We start from the raw sequence: 24,131 nt of genomic DNA, 5'->3' as shown, positions 1-24,131 counted from the left end.
GTTATAATATATCATTTTCAGCCATTTTTGGGACGGGTCAAATTTTGACATTTTTCGCCATAGTATAGTATGCGATTCTTGGCCATTTTTCCAACATGCGAAATTATGAGGTTTTTGGACTTTTTTGGCATTTGTTTCCACTTTGTTTAGTATGTTGCGTCTCTACAAGCTATTATATGTCATTTTCAGCCATTTTTGGGACGGGTCAAAATTTGACATTATTTTTCGCCATAGTATAGTATGCGATTCTTGGCTATTTTGTCAACATGCTAAATTTTGACATTTTAAAACTTTTTTTTCGTTTGTTTCCACTTTGTTTAGTATGTTGCGTCTCTACAAGCTATTATATGTCATTTTCAGCCATTTTTGGGACGGGTCAAAATTTGACATTTTTCGCCATAGTATAGTATGCGATTCTTGGCCATTTTTCCAACATGCGAAATTATGAGGTTTTTGGACTTTTTTGGCATTTGTTTCCACTTTGTTTAGTATGTTGCGTCTCTACAAGCTATAATATATCATTTTCAGCCATTTTTGGGACGGGTCAAAATTTGACATTTTTCGCCATAGTATAGTATGCGATTCTTGGCCGTGTTTTCAACATGCTAAATTATGACATTTTAAAACTTTTTTGGCATTTGTTTCCACTTTGTTTAGTATGTTGCGTCTCTACAAGCTATAATATGTCATTTTCAGCCATTTTTGGGACGGGTCAAAATTTGACATTATTTTTCGCCATAGTATAGTATGCGATTTTTCTCCATTTTTCCAACATGCGAAATTATGAGGTTTTTGGACTTTTTTGGACTTTGTTTCCACTTTGTTTAGTATGAGGCGTCTCTACAAGCTATTATATGTCATTTTCAGCCATTTTTGGGACGGGTCAAAATTTGACATTTTTTGCCATAGTATAGTATAGGATTCTTGGCCATTTTTCCAACATGCGAAATTATGAGGTTTTTGAACTTTTTTGGCATTTGTTTCCACTTTATTTAGTATGTTGCGTCTCTACAAGCTATTATATGTCATTTTCAGCCATTTTTGGGACGGGTCAAAATTTGACATTATTTGTCGCCATAGTATAGTATGCGATTCTTGGCCGTGTTTTCAACATGCTAAATTATGACATTTTAAAACTTTTTTGGCATTTGTTTGGCATTTGTTTCCACTTTGTTTAGTATGTTGCGTCCTTACAAGCTATAATATGTCATTTTCAGCCATTTTTGGGACGGGTCAAAATTTGACATTATTTTTCGCCATAGTATAGTATGCGATTTTTCTCCATTTTTCCAACTTGCTAAATTATGAGGTTTTTGGACTTTTTTGGCATTTGTTTCCACTTTGTTTAGCATGTTGCGTCTCTACAAGCTATAATATGTCATTTTCAGCCATTTTTGGGACGGGTCAAAATTTGACATTTTTCGCCATAGTATAGTATGCGATTCTTGGCCGTGTTTTCAACATGCTAAATTATGACATTTTAAAACTTTTTTGGCATTTGTTTCCACTTTGTTTAGTATGAGGCGTCTCTACAAGCTATAATATGTCATTTTCAGCCATTTTTGGGACGGGTCAAAATTTGACATTATTTTTCGCCATAGTATAGTATGCGATTCTTGGCCATTTTTCCAACATGCGAAATTATGAGGTTTTTGGACTTTTTTGGACTTTGTTTCCACTTTGTTTAGTATGTTGCGTCTCTACAAGCTATTATATGTCATTTTCAGCCATTTTTGGGACGGGTCAAAATTTGACATTATTTGTCGCCATAGTATAGTATGCGATTTTTCTCCATTTTTCCAACTCGCTAAATTATGAGGTTTTTGGACTTTTTTGGCATTTGTTTCCACTTTATTTAGTATGTTGCGTCTCTACAAGCTATAATATGTCATTTTCAGTCATTTTTGAGACGGGTCAAAATTTGACATTTTTCGCCATAGTATAGTATGCGATTCTTGGCCATGTTTTCAACATGCTAAATTATGACATTTTAAAACTGTTTTTTTTCGTTTGTTTCCACTTTGTTTAGTATGTTGCGTCTCTACAAGCTATAATATATCATTTTCAGCTATTTTTGGGACGGGTCAAAATTTGACATTTTTCGCCATAGTATAGTATGCGATTCTTGGCCGTGTTTTCAACATGCTAAATTATGACATTTTAAAACTTTTTTGGCATTTGTTTCCACTTTGTTTAGTATGTTGCGTCTCTACAAGCTATAATATGTCATTTTCAGCCATTTTTGGGACGGGTCAAAATTTGACATTATTTTTCGCCATAGTATAGTATGCAATTTTTCTCCATTTTTCCAACATGCGAAATTATGAGGTTTTTGGACTTTTTTGGACTTTGTTTCCACTTTGTTTAGTATGAGGCGTCTCTACAAGCTATTATATGTCATTTTCAGCCATTTTTGGGACGGGTCAAAATTTGACATTTTTCGCCATAGTATAGTATGCGATTCTTGGCCATTTTTCCAACATGCGAAATTATGAGGTTTTTGAACTTTTTTGGCATTTGTTTCCACTTTATTTAGTATGTTGCGTCTCTACAAGCTATTATATGTCATTTTCAGCCATTTTTGGGACGGGTCAAAATTTGACATTATTTGTCGCCATAGTATAGTATGCGATTCTTGGCCATGTTTTCAACATGCTAAATTATGACATTTTAAAACTTTTTTTTCGTTTGTTTCCACTTTGTTTAGTATGAGCCATCTCTACAAGCTATAATATGTCATTTTCAGCCATTTTTGGGACGGGTCAAAATTTGACATTATTTTTCGCCATAGTATAGTATGCGATTTTTCTCCATTTTTCCAACATGCGAAATTATGAGGTTTTTGGACTTTTTTGGCATTTGTTTCCACTTTGTTTAGCATGTTGCGTCTCTACAAGCTATAATATGTCATTTTCAGCCATTTTTGGGACGGGTCAAAATTTGACATTTTTCGCCATAGTATAGTATGCGATTCTTGGCCATGTTTTCAACATGCTAAATTATGACATTTTAAAACTTTTTTGGCATTTGTTTCCACTTTGTTTAGTATGAGGCGTCTCTACAAGCTATAATATGTCATTTTCAGCCATTTTTGGGACGGGTCAAAATTTGACATTTTTCGCCATAGTATAGTATGCGATTCTTGGTCATGTTTTCAACATGCTAAATTATGACATTTTAAAACTTTTTTGGCATTTGTTTCCACTTTGTTCAGTATGAGGCGTCTCTACAAGCTATTATATGTCATTTTCAGCCATTTTTGTGACGGGTCAAAATTTGACATTTTTCGCCATAGTATAGTATGCGATTCTTGGCCATTTTTCCAACATGCGAAATTATGAGGTTTTTGGACTTTTTTGGCATTTGTTTCCACTTTGTTTAGTATGAGGCGTCTCTACAAGCTATAATATGTCATTTTCAGCCATTTTTGGGACGGGTCAAAATTTGACATTATTTTTCGCCATAGTATAGTATGCGATTTTTCTCCATTTTTCCATCTTGCTAAATTATGAGGTTTTTGGACTTTTTTGGCATTTGTTTCCACTTTATTTAGCATGTTGCGTCTCTACAAGCTATTATATGTCATTTTCAGCCATTTTTGGGACGGGTCAAAATTTGACATTTTTCGCCATAGTATAGTATGCGAATTTTCTCCATTTTTCCAACATGCGAAATTATGAGGTTTTTGGACTTTTTTGGCATTTGTTTCCACTTTGTTTAGTATGAGGCTTCTCTACAAGCTATAATATGTCATTTTCAGCCATTTTTGGGACGGGTCAAAATTTGACATTTTTCGCCATAGTATAGTATGCGATTCTTGGCTATTTTGTCAACATGCTAAATTTTGACATTTTAAAACTTTTTTTTCGTTTGTTTCCACTTTGTTTAGTATGAGGCGTCTCTACAAGCTATAATATGTCATTTTCAGCCATTTTTGGGACGGGTCAAAATTTGACATTTTTCGCCATAGTATAGTATGCGATTTTTCTCCATTTTTCCAACATGCGAAATTATGAGGTTTTTGGACTTTTTTGGACTTTGTTTCCACTTTGTTTAGTATGAGGCGTCTCTACAAGCTATTATATGTCATTTTCAGCCATTTTTGGGACGGGTCAAAATTTGACATTTTTCGCCATAGTATAGTATGCGATTCTTGGCCATTTTTCCAACATGCGAAATTATGAGGTTTTTGAACTTTTTTGGCATTTGTTTCCACTTTATTTAGTATGTTGCGTCTCTACAAGCTATTATATGTCATTTTCAGCCATTTTTGGGACGGGTCAAAATTTGACATTATTTGTCGCCATAGTATAGTATGCGATTCTTGGCCATGTTTTCAACATGCTAAATTATGACATTTTAAAACTTTTTTTTCGTTTGTTTCCACTTTGTTTAGTATGAGCCATCTCTACAAGCTATAATATGTCATTTTCAGCCATTTTTGGGACGGGTCAAAATTTGACATTATTTGTCGCCATAGTATAGTATGCGATTTTTCTCCATTTTTCCAACATGCGAAATTATGAGGTTTTTGGACTTTTTTGGACTTTGTTTCCACTTTGTTTAGTATGTTGCGTCTCTACAAGCTATTATATGTCATTTTCAGCCATTTTTGGGACGGGTCAAAATTTGACATTTTTCGCCATAGTATAGTATGCGATTCTTGGCCATTTTTCCAACATGCGAAATTATGAGGTTTTTGAACTTTTTTGGCATTTGTTTCCACTTTATTTAGTATGTTGCGTCTCTACAAGCTATTATATGTCATTTTCAGCCATTTTTGGGACGGGTCAAAATTTGACATTATTTGTCGCCATAGTATAGTATGCGATTCTTGGCCGTGTTTTCAACATGCTAAATTATGACATTTTAAAACTTTTTTTGCGTTTGTTTCCACTTTGTTTAGTATGTTGCGTCTCTACAAGCTATTATATGTCATTTTCAGCCATTTTTGGGACGGGTCAAAATTTGACATTATTTTTCGCCATAGTATAGTATGCGATTTTTCTCCATTTTTCCAACTTGCTAAATTATGAGGTTTTTGGACTTTTTTGGCATTTGTTTACACTTTGTTTAGTATGAGGCGTCTCTACAAGCTATTATATGTCATTTTCAGCCATTTTTGGGACGGGTCAAAATTTGACATTATTTTTCGCCATAGTATAGTATGCGATTTTTCTCCATTTTTCCAACTTGCTAAATTATGAGGTTTTTGGACTTTTTTGGCATTTGTTTCCACTTTGTTTAGTATGAGGCGTCTCTACAAGCTATAATATGTCATTTTCAGCCATTTTTGGGACGGGTCAAAATTTGACATGATTTTTCGCCATAGTATAGTATGCGATTTTTCTCCATTTTTCCAACATGCGAAATTATGAGGTTTTTGGACTTTTTTGGCATTTGTTTCCACTTTATTTAGTATGTTGCGTCTCTACAAGCTATTATATGTCATTTTCAGCCATTTTTGGGACGGGTCAAAATTTGACATTATTTTTCGCCACAGTATAGTATGCGATTTTTCTCCATTTTTCCAACTTGCTAAATTATGAGGTTTTTGGACTTTTTTGGCATTTGTTTCCACTTTATTTAGCATGTTGCATCACTACAAGCTATAATATGTCATTTTCACCCATTTTTGGGACGGGTCAAAATTTGACATTTTTCGCCATAGTATAGTATGCGATTTTTCTCCATTTTTCCAACTTGCTAAATTATGAGGTTTTTGGACTTTTTTGGCATTTGTTTCCACTTTGTTTAGTATGAGGCGTCTCTACAAGCTATAATATGTCATTTTCAGCCATTTTTGGGACGGGTCAAATTTTGACATTTTTCGCCATAGTATAGTATGCGATTCTTGGCCATGTTTTCAACATGCTAAATTATGACATTTTAAAACTTTTTTTGCGTTTGTTTCCACTTTGTTTAGTATGTTGCGTCTCTACAAGCTATAATATGTCATTTTCAGCCATTTTTGGGACGGGTCAAAATTTGACATCTTTCGCCATAGTATAGTATGCGATTCTTGGCCATTTTTCCAACATGCGAAATTATGAGCTTTTTGGACTTTTTTGGACTTTGTTTCCACTTTGTTTAGTATGTTGCGTCTCTACAAGCTATTATATGTCATTTTCAGCCATTTTTGGGACGGGTCAAAATTTGACATTATTTGTCGCCATAGTATAGTATGCGATTCTTGGCCATGTTTTCAACATGCTAAATTATGACATTTTAAAACTTTTTTTTCGTTTGTTTCCACTTTGTTTAGTATGTTGCGTCTCTACAAGCTATTATATGTCATTTTCAGCCATTTTTGGGACGGGTCAAAATTTGACATTATTTGTCGCCATAGTATAGTATGCGATTCTTGGCCGTGTTTTCAACATGCTAAATTATGAGGTTTTTGGACTTTTTTGGCATTTGTTTCCACTTTGTTTATTATGAGGCGTCTCTACAAGTTATAATATATCATTTTCAGCCATTTTTGGGACGGGTCAAATTTTGACATTTTTCGCCATAGTATAGTATGCGATTCTTGGCCATTTTTCCAACATGCGAAATTATGAGGTTTTTGAACTTTTTTGGCATTTGTTTCCACTTTATTTAGTATGTTGCGTCTCTACAAGCTATTATATGTCATTTTCAGCCATTTTTGGGACGGGTCAAAATTTGACATTATTTTTCGCCATAGTATAGTATGCGATTCTTGGCTATTTTGTCAACATGCTAAATTTTGACATTTTAAAACTTTTTTTTCGTTTGTTTCCACTTTGTTTAGTATGTTGCGTCTCTACAAGCTATTATATGTCATTTTCAGCCATTTTTGGGACGGGTCAAAATTTGACATTTTTCGCCATAGTATAGTATGCGATTTTTCTCCATTTTTCCAACTTGCTAAATTATGAGGTTTTTGGACTTTTTTGGCATTTGTTTCCACTTTGTTTAGTATGTTGCGTCTCTACAAGCTATAATATGTCATTTTCAGCCATTTTTGGGACGGGTCAAAATTTGACATTATTTTTCGCCATAGTATAGTATGCGATTTTTCTCCATTTTTCCAACATGCGAAATTATGAGGTTTTTGGACTTTTTTGGACTTTGTTTCCACTTTGTTTAGTATGAGGCGTCTCTACAAGCTATTATATGTCATTTTCAGCCATTTTTGGGACGGGTCAAAATTTGACATTTTTTGCCATAGTATAGTATGCGATTCTTGGCCATTTTTCCAACATGCGAAATTATGAGGTTTTTGAACTTTTTTGGCATTTGTTTCCACTTTGTTTAGTATGAGGCGTCTCTACAAGCTATAATATGTCATTTTCAGCCATTTTTGGGACGGGTCAAAATTTGACATTATTTTTCGCCATAGTATAGTATGCGATTCTTGGCCATTTTTCCAACATGCGAAATTATGAGGTTTTTGGACTTTTTTGGACTTTGTTTCCACTTTGTTTAGTATGTTGCGTCTCTACAAGCTATTATATGTCATTTTCAGCCATTTTTGGGACGGGTCAAAATTTGACATTATTTGTCGCCATAGTATAGTATGCGATTTTTCTCCATTTTTCCAACTTGCTAAATTATGAGGTTTTTGGACTTTTTTGGCATTTGTTTCCACTTTATTTAGCATGTTGCGTCTCTACAAACTATAATATGTCATTTTCAGTCATTTTTGAGACGGGTCAAAATTTGACATTTTTCGCCATAGTATAGTATGCGATTCTTGGCCATGTTTTCAACATGCTAAATTATGACATTTTAAAACTGTTTTTTTTCGTTTGTTTCCACTTTGTTTAGTATGTTGCGTCTCTACAAGCTATAATATGTCATTTTCAGCCATTTTTGGGACGGGTCAAAATTTGACATTTTTCGCCATAGTATAGTATGCGATTCTTGGCCATTTTGTCAACATGCTAAATTTTGACATTTTAAAACTTTTTTTGCGTTTGTTTCCACTTTGTTTAGTATGTTGCGTCTCTACAAGCTATAATATGTCATTTTCAGCCATTTTTGAGACGGGTCAAAATTTGACATTTTTCGCCATAGTATAGTATGCGATTCTTGGCCATGTTTTCAACATGCTAAATTATGACATTTTAAAACTTTTTTTGCGTTTGTTTCCACTTTGTTTAGTATGAGGCGTCTCTACAAGCTATAATATGTCATTTTCAGCCATTTTTGGGACGGGTCAAAATTTGCTATTTTTCCCTGTACTATACTACGGTTCTTGGCTATTTTTTTGACATGCTGAAACATGATGTTAACGTCTTGTTTTTGACATTCAATGCTATGGCGCAACTCTCCATGCTATAAGAAGGTGTTTTCAGCCATTTTTGGAACCTGTCAAAATTTGACATTTTTCGCCATACTTCAGCATAATGCAGGTTTTCACCATTTTTTAGACATGCTATACTATGGCATTTTTCGCGGTTGGAAAAGTTAACTTTGCCGGACTTTATCATGATGGCTTGTTTCCACATGCTGTACAAAAACTACAGTATGTACAGCAAGTTTTTTCAACAATAATGTTCTGAGCAATTGTTTTTTCGTGACATCCCATGACTTCTATTCTTCCAACAAAGTAAACACGACTTTTTTTGAAAATGTTTTACAACTACACCATGAGTTTTTAAATGCATATATATATATATATATATACATATATATATAATACATACATATAATATATAACATTGTATGTGTAAAAACTCATAGTATTCTGTAAAAAATGCATTTAAAAACTCATGGTATTTAACGAAATACTGTATTATAACTTCTTCAACAACTTTCATACAACATAACTATAATTTTATTTTTATAATTTTATGACATTATATACTTTTTATATATTATAGACTGTTTAATGACACACAATAATTTGACTCTTAAACAACGTTTTTTACAATATACTAAACTACGTGTTTCAACACCTTTTTTCACAACATACCTCTGTATGACTTTTTTTAACAACATTTTTGTGGCATACGATACTGTCACTGTTTATGTGAGGTCGACTATCCGCATAAACGAGTGACTGAAATTTGTGTTTATTGTCTATCCTACACACACACACACACACACACACACACGTACGTGTATAGAGTGAATGTGTGGTACCTGTGGTCTGACGGACAGCGCTGCAGTGAAAGCCTCCACAGCCTTGTTGAAGTCAGAGCTGAGGTTGAAGAGGACCCCGAGTCCGGTCTGCAGGTCTGGATCCACACAGTCCATATTCATCAGAGCCGCATCCTGGAAGAGAAGCAGCACTTCCTGCAGCTCAGACCTGCACGCACGCACGCACGCACGCACGCACGCACGCACGCACGCACGCACGCACGCACGCACGCACGCACACACACACACACACACACAGTTTTACAAATGTTGGACTGCTCCTTTAACCCTTTAAAAACCAGAATCCACACCACTTTCCTTGTGCTGCTTTCAGATGCCTTTCATAAGTATTAAACTTTTGAACTCTGAGCACCTCACGGTGATTTCATTCAAAAACAGGATAAAATACCTTAGTAATAAGTGTTTCACGAATTGCAAGAAATTAGTCGATTTTAAAAGATTATTTTTGGAAAAGCTCGGGAAAAATATCCAAGGGAAAAAGAAGCAAGCTGGGGAAAAACTACATGACATTATTGCTGATTCTTGGCTCATCTCTTGTGTCGTAGCTCGTTGACTTTTTTTATGTTTTTGAAAGAAATCAAGCCACTCTGCACGAGTTTTAAAGAGTTAATGTGACATGCTAAATGTGTTGAATTCTGGATTAAATCTCAACCAAAAAAGCTGCTTCACTGAAAAAGTCCCCGCTGTAAGAACCGTCCAATCAGAGAACTGGATTCAGGTGTTGGTACCTGGCCGGCGTGGACGTGTGCGGGCCCCTGCGAGGCGTGGCTGGGGAGCCCCGTAGCGGGCTCTGGTGGTACCGGACCAGGTGTTTGTATCGGGGGTTGTGGCTGATCCAGCGGCGCAGAGCGTCACAGGCTTCCCGCTGCATGCCACCGTTGGTGAGGCTGACGGCGAGCGCCATGAGAGCCGGCAGGTTGTTGGGGCGGAGCTCCAGACACCTGCGGCAGGTGAGACACGTTAGCTTAGCAGCAGTTAGCACAGGTGGGCTGATGATCTCCAGATTTTAGTGTCAGTTTTTAGGCTGAAAGTTGATTCTAATTATTTTAAGAAAATACAAAACAAGTCAAATAAGAATGTCACAATAATCAATAATATGTTTTTACAGGGTTTTTTTATATTTGGATTATACCAGAATTTCTTAAATTCTGGATTTTATCCTGATTTTAAAGGACATTTTTATTCATATTTGGATACATGTTTTGAACGTTGCTTTGAAAACATTCTTCCTTTGTTCTCATGTAACATTGTGGGAACGTTTTATGAAGAACATTCTCTATACTGTCACCTCTCAGCATCACCGAAACATCCTCAGAGTGTCGCAGCTCAAACGTTAGTCAGCATTCAACCTCACAGCAACATCGTTAGAAACGAGAAACATCCTTAAAAGGTTATTTGAACGTTAGATTAAAATGTTTTCTTTAAAACATTATTGTAACTTGTTGTGGGAGCGTTCCCTGTTAACTGGGAACGCTCCTGTAAATGTGAACAGCAGGAAGTCTGACCTCTGCAGGGACACGATGGCGGCCTGCTCGTTCTCGTTCTCGGCCTGAGTCATGCCTAAAACCTGCCAGGCCTGAAAATAAAAACACATGAAGAAAAGTTTCACTATAAAGTTCGTCATCAGAAACAAAGTCTGCGTCCGGTCCGGGTTCACCTCAGAGTCCTGCGGGTCCTGCAGGATGGCGGCCTCCAGCAGCAGCACGGCGGCGTTCAGGTCTCCCTCCCGGGCCTTCTCCTGGCCCTCAGCGAAGGCGCTGGGCCAGTCTCTGTACGGGTTGTTGGTGTCGAAATAGTAACCCTGCAGCACACATGCACACAAACACACACACACACACACACACACACACACACACATAAACACACAGCTGTTTGAGGTCACATGACTTCAACAGGAGGTCGACTGATATTGGTTTTCAGGGCCGATACTGATACTGATTATTAGCCGTTAAAGAGACCGATAACTGATATTTAGAACCGATTTACAATGAAAATTAAAATCTTTCTGTCAAAATTTGGAATTTGGAATATAACAAACTTCATCACAAAACTGAGTTTAAATAACATTTAAAAACATTTCAGCAAAACTGAAAGTTTCAGCATCAAATACAGAAAGTTCACAGCAACTTTGTTTTCATAAAGTTCAGTGAAAATTTTAATAAAAATGAATAAATAAAAATATCTCCCTGGACATGCTGACACTTTCTCTGCATGTATCACAGACCGCCACACACACTTTCATCAATTTATTTCAGCAGCGATCATTTAAAAAAAAAAACGCTGATACACATAATCAGCAAAACACCAAGTATGGGCCCCAATAATCAGCCGATAACCTGACGACCCCGACTCCTCGGGGCCCCGTCCTCGGACCTGCTGACATCACAACAATAACACCTGGTTCACCATTAACCCGTTTCTCTCCTCATGAATTACTCACTGTCAGAAAACTTAAGAATTTCTATCGCAAACATTTCATTTACAGACATGAATCAAATTAAGAAACCAGAAATGTTCAGTTTAACGTGAAATACTCAAACAAAAATCTGTTTTTGTCCAATGAAGTCATCAACGGATCCTTACGGATGGACGGATGGATAGATATAGATGTTATTATATTATATTATATATTATTATATATATTATTTTCCCTCTTCTTGTCACCGTTTAATAATTTATTGATTTTTGGTGGATGTTTGTTTAAGTTGCTTTGTGTCTTTTCCTTCTTGTTTTTGCACAATACAGGTCACATGACGCTTCAACACGGGTCACATGACACATGAAATATGGCTGAGTTTAGAGCAGCAGATCCAGACTTCGTCAGTAACTTCTGCGTCAGTGAAGAGATGAATCAGATATTCACGCGTGATCATCAGGACAGCGTTCATCATTTCACCTGCAGTTTACTGCACCATCACATTAATGTATTAATAATCAATAAACATTTCATCATCAGCTCACCACATGATCACTTTAATCTATAAATCATCAATAAACAAACACTCCAACCAGCTCAATGTGTTGATATTATTATTATTATTATTATTATTTCAAATTGAAAAACGTTTTGTTATGAATGTGTGATTGTTTCCTCAGATTATTATTATCATTAGTAGTAGCAGGACTACCTTTCATTTGTTTGCTGTATAATCTCTATTATTAGAATCTTTATATGTATAAGTATTTTTTATCTTTATTTATTGTCAGTATTTATCTCTATAGTAATATTATTATTATTATAAGCTTTATGTACTTTTATCAAATAAAATGTTGATAAAGACCAGTAAAGACAGGAGGAGGATTCAGAAATAACGATATTAATATTGTAGTCAATTTCTGCATGGTATATATATGTATGTATGTATATATATATGTAGGTATGAGTGTGTATATATACATATATATATATATATATATATATATATACATATATATATATATATATATATATATATATGTATATATATATCAGAAAAACAGAGACACGTCACATGTGAGGGGGGGCTCAGCTGTCCACATACTTTTGGCCGGAGAGTGACGCACTCTGAATCAGCAGAAGAAGAACTGAGGATCAATAAAAGAGGAAGTGAGCAGCTGTTTGATAACGACCTCCGTCGCCGTGGTGATGTAACACCTGAGCGGAGGCGGGATTACTGCAGATTAACGGGCGCTCGGTGTTCAGCTGCCAGCTGATCTCAGATCAGAGGATTAAAGTGCAGATTAACATCCAATAATCTGCCGTTTCTAATAACTCCACAGACGCTCCCGGGAAGAAATGCATGCTGGGAAAAAGATTTCATTAAAGGAGTTCGACAGGAAGTGAAACATTAGAGGACTTTCAGAGTAAAGACGCTGCGCTGCAACAAACCACTGAGTGATAAAAAGACATGTCGGTCCGAACTGATTACAAACATTTAATTTAATTAATAATAAAATAAGGATAAAACATGTCAATTAAAATGAATAAAACAATTTAAAACAGAATAAAGGTACAAGGTAGATTTATTTGTCATTTTTTAAAACTATGTTAAAAAAAATTAAATAAATAAAATAAAACAAAACACCGGATTTAAAATTTTATAAAAAAAAAAAAAATAATAACAATAATTTAATTCAATCAAATTGAAGAGCAGAATCATTCTTGTGTTACGGGGGCGGCGTGTGCATGGGGGCGGGTTTTGTTCGTACCTTCTCCACAGGTGAGACGGAGGGCGGGATCGGGCCCTGACCCTCAGACTCCTCCAGCCAGTTCCTCCGAGCCAGTTCCTCCCACTCGGCCTGCATCTTATCCCAGAACTCGGTGTCCGACTGAAACACGACGACAGCAGCTCACAGCACAGAGACTACAGCTCCCACAATGCAGCTGGACAGTCTGTCCTTTTACAGGGTTCATGCGCATTTTTTTGAGAATACATTTCCACAACCTTTCGCGACTTTAAGGCAAATTTCAAAGAGCAAAATTCTCTGAAACGACCATCGATGCTCCTCACCGGTTCTTTTTCAGAACTGTAGTTTTGTTTTATTTAGAAATGTTTGGTGATTTTTTAAAGTAAAAAATAGCAATTTGAAAAAAATTTGGTGATAAAAGAAAAGGCAATTTTTAGCGTTGAAAATTAGCGTTGCATTTTCACATTTCCGACGGTCCTTGAACACATCGTGTGTTATTATATGGCTTTGTAAAACGACAAAACTTTCAGGGTATATCTACTTCTCCAAAATGTTCCCAGGCCTGGAAATTCTTATTTGCTAATTTCATGACTTTTCAGTTTTTTCATGACCAAACGAACTTCGGCTGCTGACCTCCACTGACCTCCACTGACCTCCGCTGACCTCCGCTGACCTCCACTGACCTCCGCTGACCCCACTGACCTCCACTGACCTCCACTGACCTCCACTGACCCCCGCTGCCCCCACCGACCTCCGCTGACCTCCACTGACCTCCACTGACCCCACTGACCTCCACTGACCCCACTGACCTCCGCTGACCCCACTGACCTCCACTGACCTCCACTGACCTCCGCTGACCTCCACTGACCTCCGCTGACCTCCACTGACCTCCACTGACCTCCACTGACCTCCGCTGACCTCCGCTGACCTCCCCCGACCTCCCCTGACCTCCACTGACCTCCGCTGACCCCCGCTGACCCCCGCCGACCCCACTGACCTCCACTGACCTCCGCTGACCCCACTGACCTCCACTGACCTCCACTGACCTCCGCTGACCTCCACTGACCTCCGCTGACCTCTGATGACCTCTGGTCTCGGAGGATTGAAACACCGGCAGCTACACTCAGAAATTGTGGGCCGTGATGACGGAGAGCTTTTAATCAGAAGAGTGGCCGTGATTGGTTCACTGAACTGACAGGATTAAAGAGCACGAAGGTTTTTGACGCCGGAGTCTGAAATTAATCTGCACTTTAATCAGAGAGCGTTGAGTTAGCTTCACTTCCTGTTAATAAACCGCATCATCGCCCTGAACCCACCTGAGCCGAAGACTAACGGCTCCCCGTTTGCTGTGAAACTGCTCAAAATGTTCCTGCGAGCGAAGAAAAAGTGAAGAATCTTAGCCGAACGTGTCCGTCGTTCAGCGAGATCAGTCCGCCGCAGAAACACGAAGTCACCAGCTGGTGTGAGGAAACATTTTTGGGTTCAGGTTAAAAAAAACATCGACTGGTGCATTTCATTTGAAGTTTAATGAATTGGTGCACAGAAAAAAAGAACATTTAGAGCTCCTATCAGCCTGAAGCATCACGTCACGCTTCGACGACTCGAAATCAACGATGACGTGAACACTGAATCTAAACACTTAACTACATTTAATTTCATTAAAGACAGAACTTTTCTTAAGCTGCCGAAGTGCTTCCCCAAAAACTGCAGTCAGATCAGCTGAGCTGATCCTAGTCCTCGTCTTCAGGGTCCCCTGAGGACAGGACACACAGAGAGACTCAGAAGACAGAGGACAGGACGTACAGAGGGACTTGCTGATGATATCTATTTCTGAAGATCAGCTGATATCTGACATTTAAGACGGAGGACTGCTGGACGAACGCTTTGAAAGGACAAACGCTCATTACTGTCCTCAAATCACCAGAAAAGACAGAGTGCAGACAGAGTGGAAAGAGCAAGTCCTGCGTTGGACCGTGAGAACTTTTTGGAAAGTTACGACACATTTTCAAACAAAAGGACCTTAAAGGACGTTCTTGGAGAGTTAGGACTTTTTAGAGAGCAAAGACTGAAAAGAGACTGAGACAGACAGACGGCCGAGGACAGTGTGAGGACAGTGTGAGGACGGCATGAGGACAGTGTGAGGACAGTGTGAGGACAGTGTGAGGACAGTGTGAGGACAGTGTGAGGACGGCATGAGGACAGTGTGAGGACGGTGTGAGGACAGTGTGAGGACGGCATGAGGACAGTGTGAGGACGGTGTGAGGACAGTGTGAGGACGGCGTGAGGACAGTGTGAGGACGGCGTGAGGACAGTGTGAGGACAGCGTGAGGACGGCATGAGGACGGCGTGAGGACAGTGTGAGGACAGCGTGAGGACGGCATGAGGACGGCGTGAGGACAGTGTGAGGACAGTGTGAGGACGGCATGAGGACAGTGTGAGGACAGTGTGAGGACAGCGTGAGGACAGCGTGAGAACGGCATGAGGACAGTGTGAGGACAGTGTGAGGACAGTGTGAGGACGGCATGAGGACAGTGTGAGGACAGTGTGAGGACGGCATGAGGACAGTGTGAGGACAGGGTGAGGACGGCATGAGGACAGTGTGAGGACAGTGTGAGGACAGTGTGAGGACGGCATGAGGACAGTGTGAGGACGGTGTGAGGACAGTGTGAGGACGGCGTGAGGACAGTGTGAGGACGGTGTGAGGACAGTGTGAGGACAGCGTGAGGACAGTGTGAGGACGGCGTGAGGACAGTGTGAGGACAGTGTGAGGACGGCATGAGGACAGTGTGAGGACAGTGTGAGGACAGCGTGAGGACAGCGTGAGAACGGCATGAGGACAGTGTGAGGACAGTGTGAGGACAGTGTGAGGACGGCGTGAGGACAGTGTGAGGACAGTGTGAGGACGGCATGAGGACAGTGTGAGGACAGTGTGAGGACGGCGTGAGGACAGTGTGAGGACAGTGTGAGGACAGTGTGAGGACGGCATGAGGACAGTGTGAGGACGGTGTGAGGACAGTGTGAGGACGGCGTGAGGACAGTGTGAGGACGGCGTGAGGACAGTGTGAGGACAGCGTGAGGACGGCATGAGGACGGCGTGAGGACAGTGTGAGGACAGTGTGAGGACGGCATGAGGACAGTGTGAGGACAGTGTGAGGACAGCGTGAGGACAGCGTGAGAACGGCATGAGGACAGTGTGAGGACAGTGTGAGGACAGCGTGAGGACGGCATGAGGACAGTGTGAGGACGGTGTGAGGACGGCATGAGGACGGCGTGAGGACAGTGTGAGGACAGTGTGAGGACAGTGTGAGGACAGTGTGAGGACGGCGTGAGGACAGTGTGAGGACAATGTGAGGACAGTGTGAGGACAGCGTGAGGACAGTGTGAGGACAATGTGAGGACAGTGTGAGGACAGCGTGAGGACAGTGTGAGGACAGTGTGAGGACAGTGTGAGGACGGCGTGAGGACGGGAGAGGTTTTGTTAGAAAATTAAACTTCAGAGAGGGGACAGTCTGAGGATGAACTTTTCCAAAAAATGTCCTTACCTTTCAAACTTTTCTGAAAAGCAAGCGCTTACGTATGGACACTGAGGACATTGTGTGTGTGTGTGTGTGTGTGTGTGTGTGTGTGTGTGTGTGTGTGTGTGTGTGCATATTTATACCTCCACAGCAGCCTTTGCTCTGACAAACTCGTCCTCCAGAGACTCGTGTCTGGCCAGAAGGGAACGAGTCCTTCTGCGCTGTCTGGACACCGTGCAGTCCTGAACACACACACACACACACACACACACACACACACACACACACACACGTCAGCAGCAGCCGTCGGTGTGACAGTAAAGTCAAAACAACAGACGCTAAAACAGTCAGACGCTCCTTCTGCTCGTATTTAACGAGCGGTTAAAGCACAGGAGCGTGTCGGGGAGCGTCCCATTATCCCACGCTCCCTGAACTACACGCTGTGTGTGCTTCCTGCGGTTTTTGGCTCTCAGAGTTTTTGGGTCGACCGATCTGCGGCGGCTCACCTGTGAGGAGGAAATGAAGTCGAGATCATCGAAGCTGCGCATGTCGAAGGAGTTCTTCGTCAGCGGATCCGTTTTAAACTCAGCAGACCTGAAGGGACCAAACACAGAGCCGCGTTAGCATCACGTTAGCATCACGTTAGCGTCGCGTTAGCATCACGTTAGCATCACGTTAGCATCACGTCAGCGTCGCGTTAGCATCACGTTAGCATCACGTTAGCATCACGTCAGCGTCGCGTTAGCGCCCCCTGCAGGCTGAGCGAACTCTGAAGACCTGATACTCAACTCACAATCTGAGCATCAAACCCGGATCCTGACGGCTGACGGAGGTTCAGCTAAACCCCTGATGTCCTGGAAATATCCCTAAATTGTAGAAATATCCTAAACTCCATGTAAACTTCAGAAAATCCATCCTTGAGTACACAAACACTGTAACCAAAAAAATCCTAAAATCCTACAAATGACGTAAAACTCAAGTCATTTCCTAAAATCTACAAACATCCTAAAATCCTCCACGTCCGTATTGTGTGTCCCTGATTTAAACTCAGAGCTCAGCGTCTCGTCCCCGTCAGATCCGGGGACTCTTTAACGGGTCCCAGTCAGCCCATCAAAGCGTCCACTGTGTCCTCCTGGAGGACTCTGCGCGGCTAAGACTGATGCACCTGTGAGACTAAGACGTTTCTTTTTTCTGGGTTGTCTCTGCTCGTGTAGCACCGGTTTGAAAAGTGTCTGTGTCTTTCTGCTGTTGAGACAGAGCGGTCTCACGTGAGGACCGTCTCTTTATTGGTGAGGGACGTGTTTCCTGTTGGACGTTCATAGTTACCACAGCAGTTCGCTGGACGAGTGGTGGGAGGTGCAGCGCTTCTCGTGTCTCCTCTTGTGTCCTCCGTCGTCCACGTCCAGGTTCACCTCGTCCCATTTGTCCAGAGGAGACGACAGACTGACTGTGGACACATCATAATGGCAAGACAATTACTCGATGACAGAATTCTTTTTCATAAGGACTCGACAAAAATATCAGTGGTCATAAATATCATTTTTATGTTTCATTTATTTATGTTCATTTCCTTTTTTTCTTCAAAGAAACTTTTTTCTCTCTTTTATTGTGATTAATTTTCCTGTAACTTTTTAATAATTTTGTGCTCATTTTTGGGTCATTTCTTGTTCAGCTGATCATCACCCTCTCTCTCTGGACAAAAAAAACAAACCAAAAAGCGATAACAAAATATTAAAAGAAATTTTTTAAAAAACCTGTAAAAACCAATCCAATTAGCTCAGGTTTGAAAGGGTTAAACAATAACAGCTGTTTGAGTGCATAAAGGGCAAGGAGGTGAAACAGGAAGTTCCTCTCTCATCACATTAAAAGCTCAGATTAACATCAGCCGACTGAGTCCTTTCAACAAAATGAACAAAAATCGAAGGCGAGGCGGCGAAAAACAAACTGAAGCTGCTTTCAGTGTGACGGCCGCTCAGCTGGAGGCTCTCGAAGAAACAATGAACACAAATAAAAGAGCCTGAAATGTCGTAAACGCCATTTTCTAAGAATCATTTCAGGTTGATTTAAAAAAAAAAAAAAAAAACGTTTCAGAGAGAGGTGAGGAGGAGAACCGAGCCGAATATGAGCCGAATCACCAAATATTAAAGATTCATCTCTCATATTTAACTTCCTTTTAATAATAATAATGGTAATACTAATAGATTTTATCTATAATGAACTTTACATTTGAAACAAAACTCACTTATTAAACTTTCCAGCATTATATCAAAATGAAAAGCTCCATCTGAAACAAACTTCAGGTAAATTGAAGCACATTGTGCTGATAATAGGCCAACCTCTCCTGACTGCAGGACTCTGACTTCAGCTTCTGTCAAACTTCTGTGCTGTTAATCATTTTACTCAGGAATTAAAAACGTCTGAGTCGGCCTACTTCTCCTATAGCTGCCGACAGCCTGCCGACATTCACAGTTAGAGAAAGGCTGAAAATAAGCTCATGTGCTTGTGGCCCCGGGCCCCCAAAACATCACATCTGCCCCTGGTAATAATAATGAGAGCTCAGCGCGAGCGGCCGGATGAGACACGGAGCGATGCGTCCTGCTGTTTCTAAATAATTCATCCAAAGTCTGATTAAAGCTGAAACTGAGAAGTTAGAATACAGGGATGAAACATGGTAGAGACAGGTATGCAGGTGAGCATGTGTGCAGGAGTACAGGTGTGCAGGTGTGCAGGGGTGCAGGTGTGCAGGTGTGCAGGTGTGCAGGTGTGCAGGTGTACAGGTGTGCAGGTGTGCAGGTGTGCAGGTGTGCAGGTGTGCAGGGGTGCAGGTGTGCAGGTGTGCAGGGGTGCAGGTGTGCAGGTGTGCAGGTGTGCAGGTGTGCAGGTGTGCAGGTGTGCAGGTGTGCAGGTGTGCAGGGGTGCAGGTGTGCAGGGGTACAGGTGTGCAGGTGTGCAGGGGTACAGGTGTGCAGGGGTACAGGTGTGCAGGTGTGCAGGTGTGCAGGGGTGCAGGTGAGCATGTGTGCAGGTGTGCAGGTGTGCAGGTGTACAGGTGTGCAGGGGTACAGGTGTGCAGGGGTACAGGTGTGCAGGGGTACAGGTGTGCAGGTGTGCAGGGGTACAGGTGTGCAGGGGTACAGGTGTGCAGGGGTACAGGTGTGCAGGTGTGCAGGTGTGCAGGGGTACAGGTGTGCAGGTGTGCAGGTGTGCAGGGGTACAGGGGTACAGGTGTGCAGGTGTGCAGGTGTGCAGGTGTGCAGGTGTGCAGGGGTACAGCGATCAGTGACTGTAGGTGAGTAAAATCCAGTCGCAGTACCTGAGTCCAGAGAGATCCTCTCAGGTGTTCTGGGACTGGCAGGCAGGTGTTCCACCTCCACCTGGATCAGCTCCGTCTCATCAGGATCAGGTCTGGTCCGGCGCCGAGGGCTCCTCAAGCTGCCCTTCCGCCTCAGAGGACTCCTCCTCTGCTCCTTGTTACTGCTGCTGCCACCATTACTACCACAGCCGCTGCTCCCACTGCTGTCCCTCGGCTCGCTGAGGTCCACCAGGTCCAGAGCGGTGGACAGAACTGCAGGACAACAGGACGAAGGGTTAAAGGACACTAATGTTCTGAATATTAGATGTGATTCAGTCACAGACATGAGGCTGCAAAAGGTAAAAGGGGAAAACATCACATTGTAGAGTGACCATCCCGAGACACACCTGTGTGATGATGATGATGATGATGATGTTTAATCAGACACACCTCCAGAGTGCTGCAGAGATTTTGTGTTTTTACAGAGCCCTGTTCAGACGATCTAGAGCACATGGTGCAAACGCATTTAGGACGTGCCAAAGACCATTTTGCTAGTTACACACCGGATGATTTGGCCGCCAGGTGCGGTGCAGAGGGGTTGTGCTTAGACTCATGGGTGTGTTTTGGCCGGAACATGAAATAACCAATCAGTGCCGGCTCCCGTTCCCTTTAAAAGCCAGGTGCACCAGGAATCGGTGGATTGTGATCTAAATGAGGGATTTGGCGAAGGACAGATGTGAGAGGTGTTCTGCTGAAGAAACGGATCTGACCGCGAGGTGAAGGCGTGCGAGTGTAACGAAGTTAAATATGCACTTTATTCTCAATATATATTTTTAATCCATATTTGACAATTTGTAATTATTTTATTTGAACATTTTATTGGGTGTTTGTGAATTTTATCTCAATTAGTTGTTTTTATTTGTTGTTATTGTAATTTTCCTGTAGAAACTGGCCCTTTTTGCCCTTCATGGCTCTTGTACCTCCTGAGCTTCCGTAGCTCCTCCTCTCTGCCCTCATCAATGCTGCTTCGCATTGATGAGGGTAAGTTGTGTGAGAAAATGCTCCAACATTATTTTGCTATTTACATGTGAAAATGAGCTATATAATCCGTAACCTTTGGTGTGTGGTGTTAACAGTTGTTAATATAATGATATACAGCCGATTTGTACTGTTCAGAACAGTTTTATTAGCAGTTTGCACGATGTTTTCGTGTAACCGTTATTGCCGTTATAGTAACCGTTGCAACACTGTGTACCGCCAGAAGTCACATCCTAATGTAGAGCCAGAGATTTTCCACCTTATTCATTGTTAAAAATGTGTTGTTTAGGAGCTGAGGTGCAGACAGACCAACAGAGGGCAAATTGTGTGTTTTGTGTCTTCTGCAGGTATGTTTTTGTTTGATTTATGTTGTAATTTCCGTTGTTTCTGTTTAGTCCCCCCCTTCATCTGTGCATTTTTACCTTGTCCACGAGGTGTCACTGTTTCATGAATATACTCTTAAATGTTTTTGGGTGATTTGTTAAAATAATTAATTAGAAAATTCATGGTTTTCAGCCATATTTGGCCTGGCTTCGCAAATAATTTAATAAGCAATTTGTATGTTATATTAATGACATATTTATATGTAATTTTATTGCATATGTATATATCGTTAATAGACAAAGACAATGCTGCTTCGCATTGATGAGGGAGCTGAGGTGCAGACAGACCAACAGAGGGCAAATTGTGTGTTTTGTGTCTTCTGCAGACCAAATTAAATTCTGGAAACCAGTCCCCGTGTCAGCCTCCATATGTGCCTTAGCCACGTCTGTTACACGAGCAGATAATCCGCTAAGGCAGTCGAGGTGAAGCGGGCGTGAGAGGACGCGGCGGTGCAGGTTCACTCATTTCTCGGAGCCTCCGGAGCGGCCTGACAGTGCAGAACAGCACAGTGGTGTGAGGAGGAGGAGGGGTTAACGGCGCTCGCCGCTCAGCGTAAAAACCAAACAGAAACGGGAGGAGCCGGTTCAGCCTCACGCCGTCCTGCGTCCTGTCATGTGTCCTCATTTATGTCAAAGAGACATCTGTGACGCATATCAATGTTGTGCAACACACGACACGCCGCAAAGAATGCTGGGACTTTGAGTTCTGCATTGTGATGTTCTGCCTGACTGATCCAAACATACGTATTTTGATCCTCGGCATCATAAACTCTGCAGTCAGACCTGTGAGATCAATAAACTGAATATCAGATTCCGTGTTGGTTTGGAGACACGGCGATGCGTCCTGCTCGCTTCTCGTGTGGACGCAGCTCGCCGTGACCTTTAAATGTCAAAGTCTGAAACACAATCACACAGTTTGATCTGCGGTCCAAGCTGATGAACCTCAGCCCGCGTGAAAACGCAGAGTCAAACGGAGAGAGAGAGGAGACAGGAGGACAGAGGAGACAGGAGGACAGAGGAGACAGGAGGATGGAGTGGACAGGAGGACAGAGGAGACAGGAGGATGGAGTGGACAGGAGGACAGAGCGGTCAGAGGTGTTAATTAAAGGGAGGTGTACCTGCTGAGGCGGAGGAGACAGATGGGCAGAGAGGAGTAAAGGAGGACAGCCAAGGACACCAAGTTAGAGGAGGACAGGAAGAGAGATTTGGGAGAAAACAGAGAGACAGAGGGGGAGGTTAGAGGAGGACAAATCAGGAGGTCAGAGGGGAAATCTGGAGAAATGAGGGGGACAGAGAAGGAAAGAAGAACAAAGGACGCAGATGAGTTCATTCTGCAGAGCAGTGATGTTCAACTTACGGCCCTGGGGCCAAATCTGGCCCCTGATTGTGTCCCCGGTGGCCCCCCAACCATTTTCAAATGTACAATAAAAATAAAGTGATTGACACTGTGAATTGTTTTTGTCCTTTTAGTGTCTAGAAGGTGCCAGAGTGAAGAAAACAGCATCAACGTAGATCCCCCACATCCCCGACAGAGGACACAGCTGAGACGCTAATGTCCTAAAATCCTAGTAATGTCCTAAAATCTCAAAAACACCTAACATGCTTGAAACATCCTGAAGTCCTATGGACAATAATCCTCCAAATACATCAGAGACTAGGATTCTTTTCCAGGACGTCAGGATTTTATTCTGAGTTTAGGACATTTCTAGGATTTTAGGATTTTATTCTGATTTTAGGAGGTTTCTAGGATGTCAGGATTTCTCAGATTTTAGGACTTTTCAAAGCTTTCTGTACGTTTCCTGTCTGTCAGATGGATGATGAGAGAGGCAGAAAGCTGAGCAGCGAGAGGAGGAGGAAGAGGAGTCCTGCTGTGGAGGACGGAGGGGAAGACGAAGGGGGAGACAGAGGGAGACAGAAGGGGTGAGGAGCTGCTCATTAGCGGGAGTCTACCTGCTGTGTGGGAGGTCAGCGTCTGACTGGAGGAGAATTCACTCCGACTCTCCGACAGGAAGTCATCGATGGACGGACTCAGCAGGGGACGACTCTCCTGCTGCTCCCGGACCAGCTGGACACCAGAGACACCAGACACCAGAGACAGCAGTTAGACAGCAGTTAGACAGCTGATAGACAGCTGATGGACAGCAGATAGACAGCAGATAGACAGCAGTTAGACAGCTGATAGACAGCTGATGGACAGCAGATAGACAGCAGATAGACAGCTGATGGACAGCAGATAGACAGCTGATAGACAGATGATGGACAGCAGTTAGATAGCAGACAGGTAGCTGCTGGACAGCAGATAGACAGCTTGTAGATAGCAGATAGTCAGCTGAGTCAGTTGATAGACATCAGGTGGTCAGTTGATAGTCAGCAGATAGACGGCTTAAAGATAGCAGATAGTCAGCTGACAGACAGCTGATAGTCAGCTGATAGACAGCAAATAGACAGCTGATAGTCAGCAGATAGTCAGCTCATAGACAGTAGATAGACAGCAGGTAGTCAGCTGATAGACAGCAGATAGACAGCTGATAGACAGCAGATAAACAGCTGATAGACAGCAGATAGACAGCTTATAGATAGCAGATAGTCAGCTGATAGTCAGCT

General features: G+C 41.5%; 1 protein-coding gene across 3 annotated transcripts in view; it reads right to left on the bottom strand.

Annotated features, from left to right (window-relative positions):
* Positions 1 to 24,131, bottom strand: part of pex5lb (peroxisomal biogenesis factor 5-like b) — a 57,703-nt gene that overhangs the window by 23,869 nt on the left and 9,703 nt on the right. For 2 of the 3 annotated variants that reach the window (XM_088086029.1, XM_088086030.1), the window contains 10 exons: positions 23,478 to 23,592; positions 20,128 to 20,379; positions 18,141 to 18,261; positions 17,321 to 17,408; positions 16,958 to 17,056; positions 13,321 to 13,440; positions 10,790 to 10,933; positions 10,638 to 10,708; positions 9,861 to 10,073; positions 9,115 to 9,280 (listed from right to left, as the gene is read on the bottom strand). In XM_088086029.1, the coding sequence (XP_087942155.1) occupies positions 9,115 to 9,280; positions 9,861 to 10,073; positions 10,638 to 10,708; positions 10,790 to 10,933; positions 13,321 to 13,440; positions 16,958 to 17,056; positions 17,321 to 17,408; positions 18,141 to 18,261; positions 20,128 to 20,379; positions 23,478 to 23,592 (1,389 nt within the window). The remainder of the gene's footprint in view (positions 1 to 9,114; positions 9,281 to 9,860; positions 10,074 to 10,637; positions 10,709 to 10,789; positions 10,934 to 13,320; positions 13,441 to 16,957; positions 17,057 to 17,320; positions 17,409 to 18,140; positions 18,262 to 20,127; positions 20,380 to 23,477; positions 23,593 to 24,131) is intronic. The other variant, XM_088086031.1, reaches the window with a different exon arrangement.

The sequence above is a fragment of the Plectropomus leopardus genome, chromosome 12 (assembly GCF_026936395.1).
Source record: "Plectropomus leopardus strain MGB_pleo_1.0 chromosome 12, ASM2693639v1, whole genome shotgun sequence".
NCBI classification, from domain to species: domain Eukaryota; kingdom Metazoa; phylum Chordata; class Actinopteri; order Perciformes; family Serranidae; genus Plectropomus; species Plectropomus leopardus.
This window is presented reverse-complemented; position numbering and strand designations above follow the sequence as displayed.